The sequence below is a fragment of the Vombatus ursinus genome, unplaced genomic scaffold (genome assembly GCF_900497805.2).
Source record: "Vombatus ursinus unplaced genomic scaffold, bare-nosed wombat genome assembly UNPS02000749.1, whole genome shotgun sequence".
In the NCBI taxonomy this organism is placed as follows: Eukaryota; Metazoa; Chordata; class Mammalia; order Diprotodontia; family Vombatidae; genus Vombatus; species Vombatus ursinus.
Genome location: NW_020940527.1, coordinates 16530546 through 16551677, shown reverse-complemented (window position 1 = coordinate 16551677; position 21132 = coordinate 16530546). Strand labels below are relative to the sequence as shown.

At 35.3% G+C, this 21132-nt stretch overlaps 1 protein-coding gene across 2 annotated transcripts in view; it reads right to left on the bottom strand.

Annotated features, from left to right (window-relative positions):
• The window catches only part of NRG3 (neuregulin 3), a 1130481-nt gene that overhangs the window by 299130 nt on the left and 810219 nt on the right, over positions 1–21132 (bottom strand). For both annotated transcript variants that reach the window (XM_027860767.1, XM_027860774.1), the window contains exon 3: positions 1921–1994. In XM_027860767.1, the coding sequence (XP_027716568.1) occupies positions 1921–1994 (74 nt within the window). The remainder of the gene's footprint in view (positions 1–1920; positions 1995–21132) is intronic.

Sequence of the window (21132 nt, the reverse complement as noted above, 5' to 3'; positions counted from 1 at the left end):
ACAATTGACCTCCCTGGGTATTAGTTTACTGCTCTTCATGAATGAAGAGCAATAAATGAAAATGAACCTGAAGTTGACTATTTCTAATATCCAAGCGGTCATTACCAGGAAAGACACAAACCCATATGTCTACATACAATTCAATTCAACAACCACTTACTGTACTAAGGGAATACTATGTAAAAGATATTTAATCTTTATTAAAGAATTCCATATATATTACTGATGTTTAGTTTTTGCAAGATGGGTCACTTGCTATTCTGAAAGAGGATGTTTTTTATGCCTCAGAAATATTTTTAAATGACTTAAAAATACTCCAGTATCAGTGAAATAAAAAAATGCTTAAGAATTATTTATTTTTGCAAGAAAATATGCTAGGCAACACAATTATATCCCAGCTCTTTGAAGAGTTCATGATGCTTTGTAGCTTTAGTAAATCCTCACTTTTGAGTATAAGTCCCATTCACATTAGTTAAAGTCTAAATTAAAGAATACTTTAAAAATACATAATTGTATTACTTAATACACATATAATTTTAATGCATATGGTTACACATGTAAATGACTAGTATTCTTTAGTAAAGGTCTTGCCTTTCTTTCATTGATTGAATATTAAAAATATAATTGGCATATTAATTATTTGTAACTATTGCATTAACCATTGGTAGTCAAGGCTTCAAAGCCTTTCATCAAAATGAAGTGAACAAAAGCCATTGGTTCCCAAAATTTGCTCAAATCTCAACACTACAAATGCATTTACATTATTAATTTCCTTAGCATATTATACATAGATTAAGCTCTATTCCAGTTGCGATGAGTAAAAATGCCAAAAAAGGTGGATCTAAATTAATAAAGTTTTATGTAATAATTAAATTGGCTGTCACAGTATCTTAGTAGGGATAAAGTTCTTCAGCTTTCAGTTCTATTATCTAGTAAATGTAAGAGCCAATACCGACACCCAGATATTTTAACTTGATGTTCAATCCTCTTTCCACTGCATGCCGCAATGCACAAGAAAAAAAAAGACTCAAGAGCATCTTATAATATATACACATCAGTGCCAGCCCAAGCAACAAGATTATTGTTTTAGAGCTAAAATCTAGTCTCATTTCCTCATTTTAAAGCCAAGGAAATTCAAAGAACATTGATCTAAGGGGCTTGTCCAAGGAACTTTGGGGTTATCTAAAGAGGCCCGCGGTGAATTATTTTGTAAAGTTAATACTCTTTTAATAACTTGTTTGTAGAGAATAAAGCACAAATAGTAAGTAGCAGAGTGGAATCTGAACCTGGGTCTTTTGGTTTTAAATCCATTGCTTTTTCCACTACACTACATTTTCTCCACAGGAATTATTGCATATTATATACCCGTACCACTTACTTATTTTTGATGGTAGGAAGAATATTTCAAAATCCTATTTTCTAGTTGAGAAGCAGTGTGAGATTAAGTATTAAACTTAGAATGTAAAGATTTGTATTCTGATTCTGACACTTAAAATTTTGTGATCATTTACCTCTACAGGACTCCAGAAACTCACTAAGACTCATTTGCTCAGTCACAGATAATTTTCAATTTGCCTCACTGGAGGATATTCCCACACCAGATAAATCACTAAATTATCTAGGTGGGCCAAGTAGGCTGAACAATTTGTAGGAGTTTGAGCAGTTACTAGAACTAGTGAAGAGGAAAAGGGAAATTTCCTCCTAACTCAAAGTAAGAGTCTACAGGCTGGGTGCCCTCTGGCCCAACTTTTGGTGGATTTATAAAAAAACAAAAAAATCATTCATTACACATCACTGCAAGAAACTCATCTTGCATTCTAAGTCTATGTCATAGAGTGCGGTTGCCCATTATGTGCATTATAGACATAAGAAAAAGAAGAAAAAAAAACAAAACAAAACAAAACAAAACATTGGACGTACTTGGATCCGACAAGATGGAATCGGTTTTCGGCAAAAACTGATCACAGCGGACTCCTTGGTAGCCTTCTTTGCACCTGAGGAGAAGGGGATAAATGACAAACATACACATGGGATAGTGAAAGTTTAGCCTCATCACATCAATGAGCACGAGGAATATTGTCACCAATTACACAAATGATTTCTAAGCTTATTCAGTTTATGCACCGTTGGGGAACCATTTTATTTTGACTCCCAGCAGAAAGAATTAGAGAAGATTCCATATGTTCTGACAAAGGTTTTGCCTTGATTTGGTGGTTTGGTCTTGGCTTAGAGAAGGAATTTCATTGTAGTCAACTATTTACTGTGATTTTATCTGTAGGTTGACTGTGGAGAACCCACAGTCACTTAAACTCACTGGAACCCAGCTTCCTCTTCTGTAAAATGAAGGGGTTGAACTAGGTGATTGTTGATGTCTCTTCCAGCTTTAAATCTGTGAATAATATGAAAACTAAGCCCAGGTAAATCTAGGTCCTCTTATGCAACACACGTGCTTAAAATTTACCACTTTTGTGGGGGGCATTTTGCTTGCTTTGCAAATCATGTTGAATGAACGTTAGAGAAGCTGGAGTCTCTTAAAAGAGACTTATAGTAAGTTATTTAAAAAAATTAAAAATCATCCCCTAATTAATCTATGGTAGATAAAGTGCTGGACTTGGAATCAAGAACAATTGAGTTCAAATCCTACCTCAGGTACCTGTTAACTATATGACCATTGGAAAATCACTTAATAGCTAAGCCTCAGTTTCCTCATCTGTAAAATGGAGATAATAATAGCACCTGACACCCTGATTTGTTATGAGGATGAATCGAGATAAAGTATATAAAACATGGTTCAAATCCCAAAGAGCTAGATAGAGTTGCAGATCTCGAGTTTAGACCATGGATTCCATCTAATTCTCCCTCTTCGTTTTATACATACACAAATGGAGGCCCATAGATGTTAAGGGACTTACCTATTGCCATTCATTTATGTGGCAGAGCACAGATTCAAAATAAGGTCCCATGATTCCAAGGCTTGTTAATGATCTTTCCATTGCACTATAATTTCTGATTATTGCCTTAATTATTTTCAAGCAGAGCCAAACCTTGTTGCAGGACCAATGATTTCAGAATTTCTTCTTACCACATATAAAACAAAACTCCAAGAGGGGCCTGTAAAATTTGATTTTAGGAAGATACATTAATATAGCCTGGTATTTTTGCTTGTACCTTCTGAGCTTGCAGGGAGGGGGAGCAGACATTCATCTGGCTTATCAGGGGACCAAGGGAAGGTGATTTAACCAGAAAGCTGAGCAATGGGGCATGTAGCCTGAGCCTTGCCAGTCCACTGGGGATGTGATCACTATCAGTTCACTCAGCTCTGGCTCCTTGACTGCCTCTGACAAGTGAGGCACATTACATCAGCCTGTCAGTGCAAGAAATAGGAGTGGAGACCCAGGATGACTTGTTTTTGAATGATCCCTTAAAATGGAAGGTGGCATTTAATGGGCTTCTTTCTGCTTAATCTGTGCCGCTTGAGTTAAGAAGGGCTGCTCCTGCAGTTTGTTCCTGGAATAAATTTACCCTCCTTAGAGCAGCAGAAATTAGCCTTCTGCAATAAAGGCTAAGAGAAAAATCCAGGTTGTTGGAGATTTATGAAATCTGGAGAGGAATTGAAAAGGGCCAGTGCATTTATAATCACTTCAGTGAATTCTTTCATTAGAATACATTTTGTTTTCTGTGCATACCAAACTATTAGATAAGGCCTATTTCCACCATGGCAGCTGAAAAGAATGACATCAAGGTAATTTTTTCTACTTTTTATTGCGCATCAAAAGGTAATTCCTGTAAATGAGTGGCAAGCTCTTAAACACCTTTTTCAAGCATGGTACTCCAGAGAATATTTGGCATTTCTCATCACAGGGTGAGAGCCAATGTCTTTGATGTATGGATACTCGAGATACCAAATAGGCTATTTCAAAAAAAAATTGTTTCAGCAGCCTCACATTTTCATAACCTTCTGTTATTCATTTAATGAACTCACATTAAAGGAGGTATATATCACTGCTTCTATCAGGAAGAAAAAAAGGGATTATGAAACTTTTCTGGAAAAAAAGTGCACCATTCTTGTTTTCTGTTCCACAAAATTATATCAATAATGCTGTTTGGTAGTGTAGGTTTGTAGCAAATAAAGCATTTTAAATTTCAATTTGTTGCAGTGATGAGGTTAATGCCCTGTATGCTCAACATTGATTTATTTTGCTTTTGTAGCATCCTGATTTTAGTAAATAGGGGCCTCAAAGTGGGCACTACTTTGGTCTAAGCATTTTTGTTTCTTTTGATATTTTTAATGATAATTTTGAAATGGTTTCCCAAGAAAGGAGGGGCTTTTAAACTCTTTGTTTTGTTTCTTCCTTAAGTCAAAATGTGTGATTATCGTGTGTTCCCCTCTCCTTTCTGGGAAAATGAAAACACAAAGATATTCTTAGGTACAAAGCTGATTTTTCATGGACATCATGTTAAACCAAGGATACCTACACTCACATATGCTCATAACTTGACTGTACACAGACTGACTTCGTATCTGAACATGAGAGTCCCACTGATGGAAGACAATAAAACATGTTCCTGCTGGGGGCATTAACTCTATGTTAAGTAAACTTCCATGCTGCTGAGAAGCCAAGGCCATCATCCTTGATATAAGAGCAGGTGACCGTGCTACATGGTCCTCTGTCTTCAAAAATGAGAAATAAAAGTTTCCATTTAAGAATCACACATATCAGATTAATGAGTTCAAACACATCCAAATGGGTGACTGAATGCAGCCAACAGACAGTGCAAATGAGAGGAATTGGATTTATAGCAATGTTAAAGAGAGTAAGCAAAAAGGGAAATCTTAAAACATATGTGGATGAAACAATGAATCAAAGCTGAGTGTCTGACTGATGGGGGATTTTTTTTAAATGAAGTCTTTGAAAGATAAATTTACATGTTTTCTGTTTGTTTTTACTCTTTTGCCTTGATACTAAAAGCCTGAATATTTGAAACAAGGAGGAGATTTGCGACAGACAAGTCTTTTGTATTCTTTAGGCATCATTACATATTTATCTTAATTTGATGATAAATGGACACAACCAGAGTGGTTTTCTAATTACAGAATAGGATTAGAAGGGACCTCAGGGGTCAACTAGTTTAATCAACACCTGAAAAGGAATCCCACCCCCCATGAAACATTTAATCTTTTTTCCTGGACTCTAGTTTCATTTGCTCATCTACTTGCTAGGCATCTCCATCTTAATGTTTCATTGTCATCTCAAACTCACTGTGTAAAACAAAAGAGGAATTTTATGCTTCCCTAAACCTACCCCTCCTCCCAACTACCCTATTTCTGTGATACTACCTTTGTGATACCCAGTCAGTTTTCAAACCTTACAGTAATCCTCAACTTTCCCCTATATTCATTGGCATCTAAGTGGATATTGGACTTAGAAACAGGAAGATCATAACTCAAATATTGCCTCAAACACTTAGAACCATGTGCCCTCAGGTAAGTCACCTAATCTCCCTCAGTCTGAGTTTCCTTGTCTATAAAATGTGCGTAATAGCTATCTATCATGCCCCAATCCCTCTCCCACCAGAGTTAGTATGAGAATCAAATGAGATAGCACATGTGAATCATTTTGCAAATCTTAAAGCTCCATATAAATGGTAGCTTTCATATTCAAAGGGTATCTAGGTAGCACAGTGGATAGAGTGCTGGGTCTGGAGCCAGGACAACTCTTCCTGAGTTTAAAGCTGGCCTCAGACACTTACTTGCTGTGTGACCCCGAGCAAGTTACTTAACTCTGTTTGCCTTAATTTACTTATCTGTAAAATGAGCTGGAGAAGAAAATGGCAAACTACTCCAGTATCTTTGCCAAGAAAACCCCAAGTGGCATCACGAAGAGTCAGATGTTACTGGAAATGCTATTACCTTTCAATTAGTTGAGGAGTCTTGTGAATTCTGCTGCTACAGCTCTTGAATCCATCCCTTTTCCTCCCCTCATAAGTTACTTCCTTAGTTTAGACATTGTCATTTCTAATCTGGACTGGTGCGCCAATTTTGTTGGTCTTCCCTGCTTTTAATTTCTTCCCTTGTCAATCTAGCCTTCATACAGCTATCACCTTAATGCACCTAAAGCACAGCTTTCACTAGGTTACTTTCCTACTCAGAAATGTTTACTCTTTGCTTTTAGGATATAATACACCCTTTTATGCCTGGAATTTAAAGGCTTCTACAATTTGATTCTCAACTTCCTTTCCCAACTTACTCCTTGTTCAGCTCCTTCACATACTCTGGCCTAGTAGTTCTGTCCCAACTTGCATTTCAGCTTCCATCTTCATGGTTTTACACATGCTGTTCCCATGCAAAAAAGGCCGTCTGATGGGGATATTGTATGTACATGTTATCTCCACCATTAGACTATAAGATATCTCAAGGGGCAGACAACAGGTATATACAAGATCCATGGAGGGCGGGGGTCCTGTATTGTTTTATCTTTTTCTTTATAATCATAATGGTAATTACAGTACATGCCACATTATAATTGCTTAATAAAGCTTTTTTGCCCAATGATTGTTTTTTTTGTCTCTGTATCCCCATCATGCAACTCAACGCCTTGTACGTAGTTGGCATTTAATAAACTTTTAATTTGTACATCATCAGCAAAAGAGAACCAGTTTTGTATAGTGAAGAGAGGTTGGCTTTGGATTCAGGAAGATCTGAATTTAAGTTGTGTCAGCATAAATATTAATTTTATGATCATGGGCATAGTCACTTGACCTCTCTATGACTTAGCCAGTTCAAGAGGACAGATAAAAAATGCTGCATAATTCATGGAAGAGAGATGCTGAATTAATATGCAGAATGAGAAATGCTTCTTTGAACTTTGTCAATGTAAGAATTTGTTTTGCTTGGGTATGCTTATATGATATGAGTTCTGTATTTCTCCTCCTTGAAAAAAAATCTCTTTTTTTTTAATTAAAAAGACTACAAATTATAAAAGAATTAATGATCTATAACAGTGGAGGAAATTTCACACATGGAGTTCCCTATACTGACATGATCACAAGACCAGAACAAAAAGAACAACAAATAAAAAATAAGTGGAAAAAAACATATCAGTATTTCACAAGAAGAGATTTATTGATGGTGACTTTACTAAAGCAGGAAGGAGCTCACTCTATTTTTAAACAGTTCTAAGTGTTTAGCACTATTTTTTTCCTCCTTATTTGAAGGCTAAAATCTACTCCTTGGAGCAGTTTCCACCCATCTTAGTTCTGTCCCTGGGGCAATGCTATAGAAGTGTAATTCCTCTTTTAGATAACAGACTTTCAAATACTTAACTATAGTAGTCTATACATTTTCTCTTCTCTCTCATTTCTTCAATAGAACATCATTTGTTATGATCTCTCACTTCTTAGACATTCTTCTCTGAATGCTTTAGAATTTGTTAGAGCCCTACTTGATTTGGATCCGAACATATAATTTCCAATGTAATCAAATATTAACTTAAGCAGAACAATGCCTTCCCCTTTTTCTCCATCAATCAAAATACTCTGTCCTTTCCATGCACCCACCTATACCATAACTCCCATGACAAATAACTTAACACACACCAGAAAACCAGCCCTGTAGGAACTTCTGCACAGTGGCTCTGCTCTCCTAATTGGTGACTGGCTCCATTTGGAGACTATTTCAGGTGAAGCCACACTTCACCTCACTGCCTTCTCTCTGGCCCCTTTCTCCATAACCTTCTCCTAGTAGTATGCTTAGTTTCTTGACCAGAGTCATGCTTTTCCTTCCACCCACCCAACCCTGTTCTCCACCAGTAATCTATGATACAGTCAACTCTGCGCTTGTTTCTGGAAGGGTTGTGTCAGTCTGTCTCCTCTGGCTCCACTCACCATCCCGTAACTTTTTAGATCAAAGTTCTCCCTGGCCACCATTCTCCTGTCTGTTTTGTTTTCTTCCTGTAGAACTATAAGCTCCTACAGAACATAAACTGTCTTTGGATTTGTACCTCTATGCAGGACACCTCTTCCCTGGCAGTGCCTCCCCTTACCTCTGTCACCACTGTACCTATATGCTAATTTATTTCATTTAGTACTTCCTGACATTGACCATTAACTGCAATTTTACACTTGCTAAAAATTGTGACTGCTTACCTACTTCCAATATACTTAATCCCCTCTGGAATCCCACTGTAGGCTTTTATATAAGCTGAATTGTTTTTCAACTTTTTAATCTTTAACAACATAGGCTGTCAGTATTACCGAAGCATTGTATAAATGACATTTTAAGTCAAGCAAAATATTCTTCTCACAGTTTAAATGGATTTGCATTCTCCTAATCAGACAACAGAGTTTATTTTTTATTTGTTTTTATTAACTTTAACTACTGATTCACAGAAACTGAAATGAGAATCTATTGTGTAATTGAGTATTGACCAAAAACTAGTAACTTTCCATTTAAATGTCATTTTTGAACTTTTTCTATTACTCCAGTTGCCAAAGTTACTAAAGTTTAATAATTCACAAGAGTTCAAGGATAGAGTATACTGTTCTTAATTAATGCTATTAAAAGTTTATTAGTTTTCTTTTTTCTAGAGAAAAGTTAGTAAGTCATCATTATTTATATAGTAGCATAATATTTTACTAGCACAACTTTTGTTACTAGGGGAAAAAAAAAACAAGAACACTGACAAAATTTTGTTGCAGGTGTTATTTTGTGATCTGGGAAATGAAATGGCATTTTAGTGCAGTAGATGAAATAGCCCTGGATGGACCTGGGAGTCAAAGAAGCCATGTTAGTATCGTTGGCTCTAGCAGGTAGTGGCCTCATGAACCTTAACTTCTCTGAGGTTCAGTTACTTCTTTTCTAAAATATGAGTTTATATTAGATGATCTCTAAGGTTCCCTTCAGTTCTAAATTTTTGTCTCTTATTCTTTATCTCTAAGAAACTATGTTTCTAAAAACCATCTAACTACAAAATTCTCTATCTATCTCTTTCTATCTAACTGTCTTTCTCTCTTTGTCTCTGTCTCTGCCTATCTCTGAATAACTCTGTCTCTGTCTCCTTCTGTCTCTCTGTCTCTCTCCATCTCTGTCTATCTGTCTCTCTCTCTCTCTCTCCCCCTACCCCCAGCTCTCTCTCACTTTTTCTTTCTCTTTGTGCATGGAAATCCGGCTAGAGTGAAGAGTTGCCATCTGATAATCTCACATTAACAATTGACATCTTGTACCAATACCAGACACATGTAAATTTCCTATGGAAAAAGGAGAGTAGCTTCTAATGAAACAAATCATAACATGGCATTAGCTCCTGCTCTGTTCTGAAGAATACAGTGGATGATGTGTGGGGTTTCATAAAGATCTGAAAGCACATAACTCCTTCCCACTCTATGTCTAATAAATTTATCTGACTCTTGAAACTGAAGTTTACTCTTAATCATTGCGACTATTATTTTCCACTTATAACTTAAAGTATACTAAGTTCTGATCATTTTTTCCTGTGATACATGGTGATATTTATTCATTTGTTAACTGTGCTTATGATTTCAGAGGTGTAGGGTAGCCCTAGACAAGAGTCTCTCTCTTCCTCTACCAATACATCTCTCTACTTAACTCTGCAATTTGGAATTTTAGTGAATTTTCATGGGGCATTGAGTAATGAAGGTACTTGTCCATTGTCACCAGCATTAAGTTTGGATTCCAGGTGGAATTTGAATCCAGGTTTTCCTGTTACTTGAGCTCTTTAGAAAGTATGCCATGCTGCCTCTTTTTTAAAATGATATTTGCTATACATGCAATCACATATGAACCTGTTCCTTAAATAAGCAAATTCCTAGTAAACAATAAAAAAGACAGTAGGTATTTACATAACTCTTTATAGTTTGGAAAGCAGCTTTTATATACTCTCTCATTTGAGCCTTCCAACAATTTTATGTACTACAAATATTATTATCATGCCCATTTTACAGATAATAAAACTGAAGATTGAAAGGATAATCCATCTGGACACAGTCACAGTGCTAAAAAGTTTCAGATGCTAGATTTGAACCATGGGCTTATGTAACAGCATGTCCACAATGCCAGATGATTTTCCTGAGTAAATAGTGGTAGTGTCATTCTAAAACTCAATTTCCCTAAAAAGATCCATTACTTTATCCCATTGACATAGCCTCCATCAATGCAGATCAGATTAGAAATTTTCACAACTTTCTGCAACCCTATTAAATGCCTTCCTCCAATATCATCTAGTAGCCAATCAACTAATAACAGCACTTTCCTATCTAGGCAAGGTTCATCATAGGACAATAGTCAGTGGCTAATCATATCTGGCCCTTTTACAATTATTAAAATAAAACCTGTTAGATTTTGCATCTGACTTTGAAAAACTAAGGTTCGTTCCATTTCAGGAATTAGAAAACAGACTAAATGTTTAGTCGATAAATTAATGAAGAAAAATTTATTAGGTGCCTATGATGTCACACACATCATGTGAGGCACTGGGGATACAAAAACAGTGAGAATGGACAGGAGATTTTAAGTTCTACTGGTGGACTGACTGACTGATGTACGATGGCGGTGATTGTGATGATATGATTTGTGTATACATAATGACTTCTGATTTAAAGTAAGGCAACTCTAAAAGGTAGGAATTATAAGGATTATTACCTCCATGATATGAGTAAGTTCCCTCTGTTGCTATATCTTTCAAAGCATGTCATGTGGTTTTAATATGCATATGGGAAGTGCTTGGTTGGAGTAAAACTTTTAAAGTGTCACTTTAAAAAGTGGTGACTTCAAAAATGTCACTAAATCACCTGTTTATGTAATACCTAAATAATTTGCACAATGAGGTTTTGTATTTGTTACACCTTTTAATCAATGGTGTGACTGTTATAGAATGCTATTTGCTAGAATTTGTATGTTCAAAATCTTCATCAGTGATACCCCAGATTATTCTCATAAATATATTATAGAAATTGGAAAGGAGCCATTTGTTTCATTGGTTATTGATAACTTCTCAATCGCTTTTTAATATGGCCCATGGGTATTCCTTCCCTCTTTCAGATATCTTGAGAATCAATCAATCATTTGATACCCTCAAGACTGTGGTCCTTTCTGAACAGTCTTCTCTCTGGATGCTTGGCTTTGTTTTATCTCTGCTTACTGTATTTTTTCTCCCCCAATAACATTTATACTTTTTTTTTTAAAATAACCCCTCTACTATCATTGAAAGAAAAAAAAAAGAGTGCCTGGTATAGATAGCTGAAAGAAAGAATTGAGATTTTTCTAGCTATTGCTCCGTCTAATTCTTCTGTAAAGGATATAGCCGTGCCTCCAAAGCTCCATATGTACCAAAACCCTGTGTTACTGTTTTTCCTCATACTCAAAGAAATATGGAGTAAGCTAAAGCATATCAGACCCAACAATTACATCTGATTTGAGTAAAATTATGCCAACAAGACTGATTTTTTGATATCAAACACAGAAAGGAAGAATTTTTTTTTAAATCTGATTTCATGTCATTTCATATTAGATGTGAAATATCAGACTTGTGTTTGTTTCTGAAAGACAACTATTGCACCAGTGCTATGAGTTTCTTGGGATCATCTAATACAAATGCTTTCCTCTTATATTATTCAGGTATGCCTCTCATAAGATTTACCAGAACTCTCACCAATTCTCAAGTACATAGTTAATTCTTTATAACCAAACATCCCCATAAAGTTGGCTAGCATGTCACTTGGCCAAACATCCATTTATAGCATTAATTCTTGTAGAATTTATTGCCCCCTGTTAGATCATTTTGGATAATTTTGTGTTTCTGGGAAACCAATTAACATTAGGAAGAGAATGCCTATGCTTTTCTCCCAGTTCTACTATGGACTTTTATCACTAGTTTGCACAGATGTTTGCTTCATCCTCCTGAGTGATTGTTACTCATGGGGCTCCTAAGCTTATGAACTATATCTTCCTTACTTTTGCTGACACTTATATACACAAAAAGCAGATTGCAGCAGCCTTAACCTTTAGATCCTGAGTAACCCTCATGAGAATTGTTCTCTTGTACTCACATTCTTCCTTCACACACACACACACACACACACACACACATACACACACACACACTTTTGAAGCAATATGGCCATAACATTTATGAGTCCATTGCTAATCATAATTTCAGAAATCAATCTCAGAATTAATGATGTCAGTGCAGTTAATAAGTAGGAGAGAAGGAAGAAAACAAGCATGTATTAAGCATGTATTATATGCCAGACATTGTGCTAAGTACTTTTACAAATATTATCTTGTTTGATTCTCACAACAACCCTGGGAAAAGGGGCTATTATCATCCTATTTTATAGATGAGAAATTGAGGCAGATAAAGGTTATATGACTTGCTCAAGGTCTTGTAGCTAGACAGTGTCTGAAGCTGTATTTGAATACAGCTTTTCTTAACTCAAGGGCAAATACTATATCCACTGTGCCACAAAGTGCCTCTAGATCACTACTTAATAGTGCTCCTGTGTAGAAAGTAGAAATCTGGAAATAGACAAAACAACATTATTTTTAGAACTTTAAAGATATATCCCTTTCAGTAACTAGCAAATGAGCATGGCTACTGTTTTCTAATTTATATAGGAATGGGCAATAGGAATCTGATGGAGATTATATTTTTTCAAAATATTTGTTCAAAAGGAGAGGAGAACAATTGTTCAAATACTTGATGAGACAGAAGAAGAGAGGATAGGAAAATCTTAATACCTTTGTGGACAACTGAAAAGCAGAGATGAATGGTGAATATGAGAAAAGAAATGATTTCCCCAGATCATCAATTCAGGCCCCTCTAGTAATTTATTAACCTAACTTTTTCAAGTCACTTAACTTAATTGTCACTTCTTTGTCCCAACATGTATAACCTTGTGCTAAATCTTTATGCTATTGATTACACTTCAGCATCTAGCTCAGTTCCTAGAATACAGTATGCAGTTAATAAATATTTGCTTGTTTGCTTGATTAATAACATGTCGTCTAGCTCTACAATAAACCAGAACCCAGGTTTCCTTTAAGGGAAGGGAATGCAAAAAAAGTCTACATTATCCATAAAAAAAAACTAACTAAAAATGAACATTTTTCAGAAGCCTATTTTCTATTGTAAATTATTATTTCTCTATTTTCCACTAATAAAACACCAGCTCATATTTTATTGGTGATAGCAGGTACTGTTAGCAATAGTTTTAATAACAGGATTTCTCTGAAAATCATCCAGTTAATAGATATAATCAAACTTAATTGACTCAATATAATTCAAAAATTGTGGCATCACAGTAGATGTTAGTTCAATTCAAGTTTTCTTCACTGGAACTCACAAGTGATCCCAAGATCTAGAAAGCACTAAATGTGGAGAACAGTTATGTTACTGCTTTAAAGACAAAAAAAATGCATAGGCTAGACATTCAATTAAGTGATCTTTTAAAAGAAGCACTATTTAATAACTATGTGTGGTTTTAAGATAAAACAATAAATGGTAATATTATATGGAAAATAGGTCTTGCATGACCCTCTTCATAATGCCTATATTTCCTAAGCCAAATACATTAGTTCATGGCTATTTAAATCACTTATTAACATTTAACTTCTACATATGAAATCTGAAATGAAAATGAATGTCTTCACTGTTCTTCATGTGGCTTTCATTATCCAAGTTCAAATGTACATAAAATCTCATAATTTGATGATTGTGTTAATTTTAATGTCCTCATTCAAGAATTCTCAGCTATTATTTTTGAACCAAAATTTCCCCAGGATCTAGTGAAGTGACTGGCATATAAGGACATGGTTAAGATTTATTTGTCAGTTATAAAGATCTGTTTTTGTTAAATATATACGTATATGTACATACATCTGTGTAGATTATGTATATGTATGCACGAGTGTATATACATATATACATGTGTGTTTGTGCATGTGTGTGCTATATGGCTTCATGCCATAGAAATCTCATTCAACAAAGAATTGAAATTGAGGTTCTCCCAAAGAGCAATGGCATGATCAGATTACAATCATTAAAAATGAGGAATATTAGAGAAGAGGTGGCATAAAGGCTGTCACCAGAAAAAAATGTGTGATTGATGAAAAAGATGGGCTAGTCATATAGCAGTAATGATGAATAACTGATGGACATGTCTCATGGTGATGAAAATGTTCAATATAATTCAATAAAATGATGACTAATGGAACCTTGGGCAACACTGAAAGGCAAAGTGTTCTAAAAAAAAAAAAAAGAATTGTCCATCCTGCTTTAATCTTCCCTGTAAAGACACCATTTGCATTAACATGCTCAGTTTGGGGAGTCATATTTTAGGAAGATCATTTATAAATTACAATTCACCTGAAGGAGGGTGCCAATAGAGATTGGTGATAAGAAAAGAATTAATGGAAGGAATTCTAGATGTTTATTCTCAAGAAGACTCAAGAAAGATCAGGATCACTATGTTCAGATATGCTGTTGACTCAAGATAAGAAGGAAAACTTCAGAACAATGAGAGCTATTCAAAAGAAGAATGGACTTCGTTAGAAGGTAACATCATTAGGGAGGTCTTCAATCCATGGCTGGGTCACCATTTTAGGATTGCTGCTGAGGTGACTTGTTTAGTAACTAGTTCAACTCGGTAAGTTTGGAGGTGTCTTCCAACAGTGTAAGTTGGCAATCTCTCCCCACAACAAATGTGGAATGGAAACTAATTGATTAGTGGATTCTTTCCTCAGAAAACAATGACACAATTAGAAATCACATTTTGAAATATTCAATATAAAATCAAGGCAGCTGATTATATATTAATATGTGAGTAGTAAAGAAAGCAATCATTTCAGATGCAATTTGAGTACACAAAATAAAATCACTAACACTACTCAGCTAATAGGCCTTTATAGCTATAAATATAGCTATTAAAATGTGTGTATGCATGTATGTGTGTGTGTATATACACACACACCCACCCATCCATCCATCCACACATACATACATACATACATACATACATACATACATACATACATGTGGTATTAGAAATGACTTATTCATTTTATATGGGTCATGTATTGACTAGGAAAAGGTCATGGCTATATATATGCATATATCTTTTATAATTTCATATACACATATATGTTGATATATAGCTAAATATATATCCTTTATAAATGTATGTATATAGTTAAATAGGTATCTTTTATATATGTTTAAACACACATGTTTAAAGGAATAGGTATCCTTTATACGTATATATGTACATACATACATACATATATAACATATGTTTATACATATATAAAGGATACCTATTTAACTATAAAGTACTATAAAGGATATATACATATACGCATTATCATGATCTTTTCCTAGTCAATTGTCCATATAGAATGAATGAGTCATTTATAGTACCTATGATATAGTTGCCCACCCATATTAAATAATTCCCAGTGAAAGATGTAAATTTAGAATGAGCAAATTATCCTTCTTTTCCTAGCTGATTTCTGTATCAGTGTTCAAGTACTTTGCCACTAAACCCCTAATGAAAGTTAGAAGAAAAAAACATATTGTACAAGGAGTCAAAGTATAAGTCCTAATTATGTCACATACTGGTAGTGTGAGAAGTAAGTTGCACTTTCTAAACTAATTTCACTTCTGCTTACTCTAAAAGGAGGGCATCATTTGCTCCATTCTATTAGGATGAACATGAAATGAGTAATGTACTGAACCTGTTAAGAGTCATTACTTTCCTAAGGTTATATCAAATAAAATGAGAATCATCATGGCATAACAGATTGATAGTTGGCCTTATAGATTTAGATACCTGGGTACAAGCTCCACCTTTGCCAGATATTGGTTATATGGTCCTGAGTCAATCACTTGAGATGGAGAAGTTCTAGTTCTGGGTTGCATCATTAATTTACTGTTCAAACTTGGATAAGAGGATGTAATATTCTAGATCTCAGTTTCCTCCTCTGTTAAATTAAGAAGACTGGGCTAGATGATTTTAAAGTTCTTTCCAACTCTAACTTTTTGTACTGTTGGGTATTTTTAGTAGAGGTATGGGGGTTGGAGGTGGTCTACTTGAGTTAATTTTTTTTCTGTGTGGAACTGAACTTGAGTATTCCTGGGAAGGATTCCAATCATTTGTCTTAAGTGCCTTGGTGTTAAAGAAGTCAAGGTTTTTGTCTAGATTGGTGACTTCTCTCTGAAATTATTTCCAAATTACTGTATACATTGTATGTACACACATACATATACACACATATATACACTTACATATACATACATACAGATATACACATGTACACAAATGTATCCATACCAGTGTGTGTGTATTATTTGCACATGGTTGTTCTTTTATGTGACCTTCTTGAAAAGAAGGGACTGTTTTTGTCTTTCTTTTTATCCCCAGTGCCTAGTACAGTGACTAGTACATAATTGGTGCTTAATAAACACTTATCAACTTGACTGTTGGTAAAATGAAGATAATAATAGCACCTACCTCACTGGGTTGTGATGATACAATGAGATATAGATAGTTCCTTGGCAAAACTTATTGCTATATAAGTAACAGAAAGTCTGTGGAACTCCTCAGTGAGTAAACTCTCTCTACCAATGCATATCAGCCACACCTCTGTAACTTAAAATTATAGAGAGTTGAGAGCAGGTATCAGAGTCAGGGCAATCTGGATTGAAGTCTGGCATCTGACACATACTGGCTGTATGTGCCCTGGTCAAATCACTTAATCTCATGAGTTTAAGGAGATTGAAAAATAAAACAAAAATAAAAAATAACAAAGTGTGCCTTCTTAACCTTTTCCTTTGGGAACTCCAGGTATGGCAATATGACCTAGCTGAGGAGGAAAAATTTAAACTCCTTAAGGGAAGGGACTATTTTCATGTTTCTCCCAAACTTTGTATAGTACCTTGCACAGTGTTTTTTTTTTTGTTATTGTTATTTCTTTTTTCTTTTCTTTTCTTTTTGTTTTTCCTTTCTTTGTTTCCTAATTTGTTTTCCTTGGGGACTCAGGAATATATTTTCCCTGTAGGAAATTCTTGGATTGGAAACTCCTTCAACTTTTGGAATTATGTACTCTCTAAGACTAAAATTTAGATAGTAGGTGCTGATCTGCAGTGGTAAATGGAGGGTCTTTGTGGGGAGTTAGTTCCCTATAGTAATGAAGTCAGAGGTTGAACCCTTCCCTCTTCACACCAAAAATTAAAGAAAAATATCATTTTCTTTCTCTCCTCTGAAAGCCTAGGATTAGGAAAGAACTATATGTCTGCTTCTGCATGAAAATCTGGGAAGCAATAAGATTACCCCAACCCACAGTCACAGATTAATTGAATCTTAGGAATATAATCAATAGTATCATTATAATTTTCATTTAATTGCACAACTGTTTAAACCTAATTTTTTAGTTGAAATGCTTTGGAAAATACAGATTTTGTATGGTTTGGGGAAGATTAAGCCAGAGCAACACAGTATCCCTGGAAATGTTTCATGAACACTTTTAAGAAAATTGTGACTTGCTGGCTATACTTTGAGGACCATGCTATAAGACAATTTGATAGTTGAGACTTCTTTTTAAATGAAGTTCTTTTCATGCTTTATTCATTAGATTTCTAGGGAGGACACAGACTATGTGTTATAGTGTGAAAAGCACTAGCTCTAGAGTCAGAAGATCTGTGTTCAGATCACAACTCTAATATTCCCTGGATACTCCTTAGGCAACAATCTATCTGGGTGTGAATTTCCTCCTCTGCAAACTGATGGTTGGACTAGATAGCTTTTGAGACCTTTTCCAGCTATAGTGTTATAACCCTATTAATTTCATTTTGCACTTATAAATAAATAAATAAAGATAGATATGGGACATTCATATATATGTATATATGTATGCTCTTGTATACATACATATACACATATTTGTATGTGTATATACATATATATATATATTTGTTGTTATTGTTGTTCAGTTGTTTTTTAGTTGTGTACAACTCTTAGTGGCACTATTTGGGGTTTTCTTGGCAAAAATACTGGAGTGGTTTGCCATTTCCTTGTCCAACTCATTTTACAGATGAGGAAACTGAGGTAAATAGGGTTATCACTTGCCCAGGGTCACACAGCTAATAAGTGTCTGAGATTGGATTTGAACTCAGGTTTTCCTCACTCCAGGCCATTGCACCACCTAGGTGACATATATGTGCATATATATATATATATGTCTTTCTCTCTGTGTGCATATGTATAGACATACATGTACACACATACACACATATACATATATATACACAATATATATGCATGCATACATATACCTACACATACATATACACACATATACATTATATGCATATATGTGTGTATATATGTATGTATATATACATATATGCATACACTTTTTATTTATTTATTTGTTCATTTCTTTGTTTATTTAACATCACCTTCATTTCGCAACAATATATCTTCACCCTGGAAACAATGCCTTATTAACAAGGAAATAAATGTAAGAGGGGAAAATAGCAGTTTAGAAAAAAAAAATAACATCAGCTCAGTTGTAAAATTGATGCTGGGGGAAAGTCTTCACATACTTGGGATATACATCCTCCTAAATCTTCATGTTTGTGGCCTGTCCTAGAATGCACAGGTGAGAACAATTTGTTTCAACAGCAATGAAGGTGGTTGCAACAGGTGCTGTGGAACACTTAGAGTTTGGTCACCCATCAAAGATGCCAAAGTCATCCTCTGCATCCTGGGCCATTGCCTGTCATCTTGACTCTTGTCCTGACACTGGACTTAGATGACTCATGAAGAGAAAGTGAGTCTGTCAGCTTTGTGCAATTCTGTTTCACTTAAAACCAATTTATACAAAAGTCAAGACATCACCCATGAAGTCATTGGTCCCCTTCAAAAACAAAGGACAAACAACAACAACGATAGTCTATACAAAATTCTAGCCCTGTAGTCACTCATGGTAGTCAGTTTTAATAGTGCGATTCCAGTATATTACCACCTATAACCAGAGGAGGATATATGTGAATATTACAGAGCTGTTATGACCCCCCCGATTTTATCTATATCTCTCTATATAAACACACATATGCACATATGTGTATGTATGTGTCTATGTTTATGTGTATGTGTGTGTGTGTGTGTTCAGCAGAACTATAATGGTGTACAGATTTGTCCTTAGTTTTGTATGGGTACTTTCCTTTCTAGAATTAATAGTCCTATGAAAGGAACAATGAAAATACCATCAAGGGGTCCCAGAGAAACCAGCATTTCTTCTTATCACATACTATAGATGATCTCCTTAAGTTAAAAAGTGAACAGCTTGAGAAGATAAAGCAAAAATGATAAGAAAATCTAAGACCTAAATCTTATTTGAAATATACTACTCTAATTAACAGTATAAAGGAAATAGAGAGCTCATTAGTAAAGGAACTAATAAAGCTACTGGGAAAATGCTTCAAAAGACAATGATAATAATTATTGTCTCCTTAAAAAATAGGTGGGAAAGCATGCACACAGTGTCATTGGCAAATTAGTTCCCAGGTATCAGTGAGCAAGCAGAGAGTAAAAAGTCCTGCAGCTTTTCAATTTAATTAAGTAGAAAAGCCAAATAAGATTTTTATAGTTCACCCTCCTGGATCATAGAAATGTTCCACATGAAACATGATTTAAAAAAAAAAGCCACTTTAAAACCTTGTAGTTGTAGAAATCCCCATTCAATAGAAAAATGTTCTCCCCCCCCCCCCAGATTCTGTACAATCAGCTAACAAGGGTGCTGGGTTCCAGCCAGCTAAAGAAACTGGCCAGCTTTGATCAGAATTCACAACAATGTTTCTCCCTTGTGTGATAAATGATTTACTGCCGAGGATAAATTAATATAATCTTTCATTATGTATGACATTCATCAACTATGAGGAAGCTTTCGACTAAATGGAAAGTGATTTCACATTAAAAGCCTCCTGAAACTCGGGCAGAGATGAAAGCCAAATCTTTCCTTAAGTAGCATGAATGGAAAAAAAAAAGGATGCAAGCTTAATTTTATATCCAATCAAAGACAAACATGTTTCAAGAGCTCGTTATAGAACACTCTGAAAGTTCCTTTTGGGATCATATTGGACCAAAGCTCTAACCAATTGAAATGAAACTGTTTATAACTTAGCATGGTTATTCGATCTGTTATTGTATTTGGATAGGAATGTCCACTGAAGTGTCCACAGTACACTTCAGTGATGGAGCAGTAAGCACAATCCGTCATTTTAGTTCTAAAGATGACACAAGGGCAATGAAGTACGCAGTGGATAGAGCACTGGGTGTGGAGTAAGGAAGAACTGAGTTCAAATCTGACCTCAGACACCTGCTGTAAAGTTGTGTGATCCTGGGCAAGTCATTTAACCTGTTTGCCTCAGTTTCCTCATGTATAAAGGGATGTGGAGAAGGAAATGGAAAACCACTCCAGTATCTTTACCAAGAAAATTCCAAATGAGGTCAAGAAGAGTTAGGCATGACCGAAACAATGGAATAACAACAAAAAGGATGACACAAGATCTTCTCCTTATAGGCTCATCCCCAAACATAGTGTATATTGACACTCATATTTCCATGGATCTGTGATGGCAATGATATTGCCAACTGTACACTCTAAACTGTCCTTTGCAAGCTTTACCCTAAATCTTTCAAAGCATCCCTCCCTGACATACTAAGCAACTTCCTCTTCATCACTTTGCATTAAATGTAGATCAATGCAGCAAAACTTAGAGCACCTAGGTGATGCCATAGTGCACAGAGCACTAGGCTTGGAGTCAGGAAGACTCATCTTCCTGAGTTCAACTCTGGCTTAGATGCTTACTGGCTTTGTGGCCCTGGGCAAGTCACTTAAACCTGTTTGCCTCAGTTTTCTCATGTGAAAAATGAGTTGCAGATGGAAATGACAAACCAGTCCATTACCTTTGCCAAGAAAACTCCAAATGGGGTCATGAAGAGTTGGACCCAACTAAAATGACTGAAGAACAAAAACAGCAAAGTATTGACATCAAAGAAAGTGAGAACAAGCATGTTCACTTCCAATACATTATAGGATCTATATCTGGAAGGAAT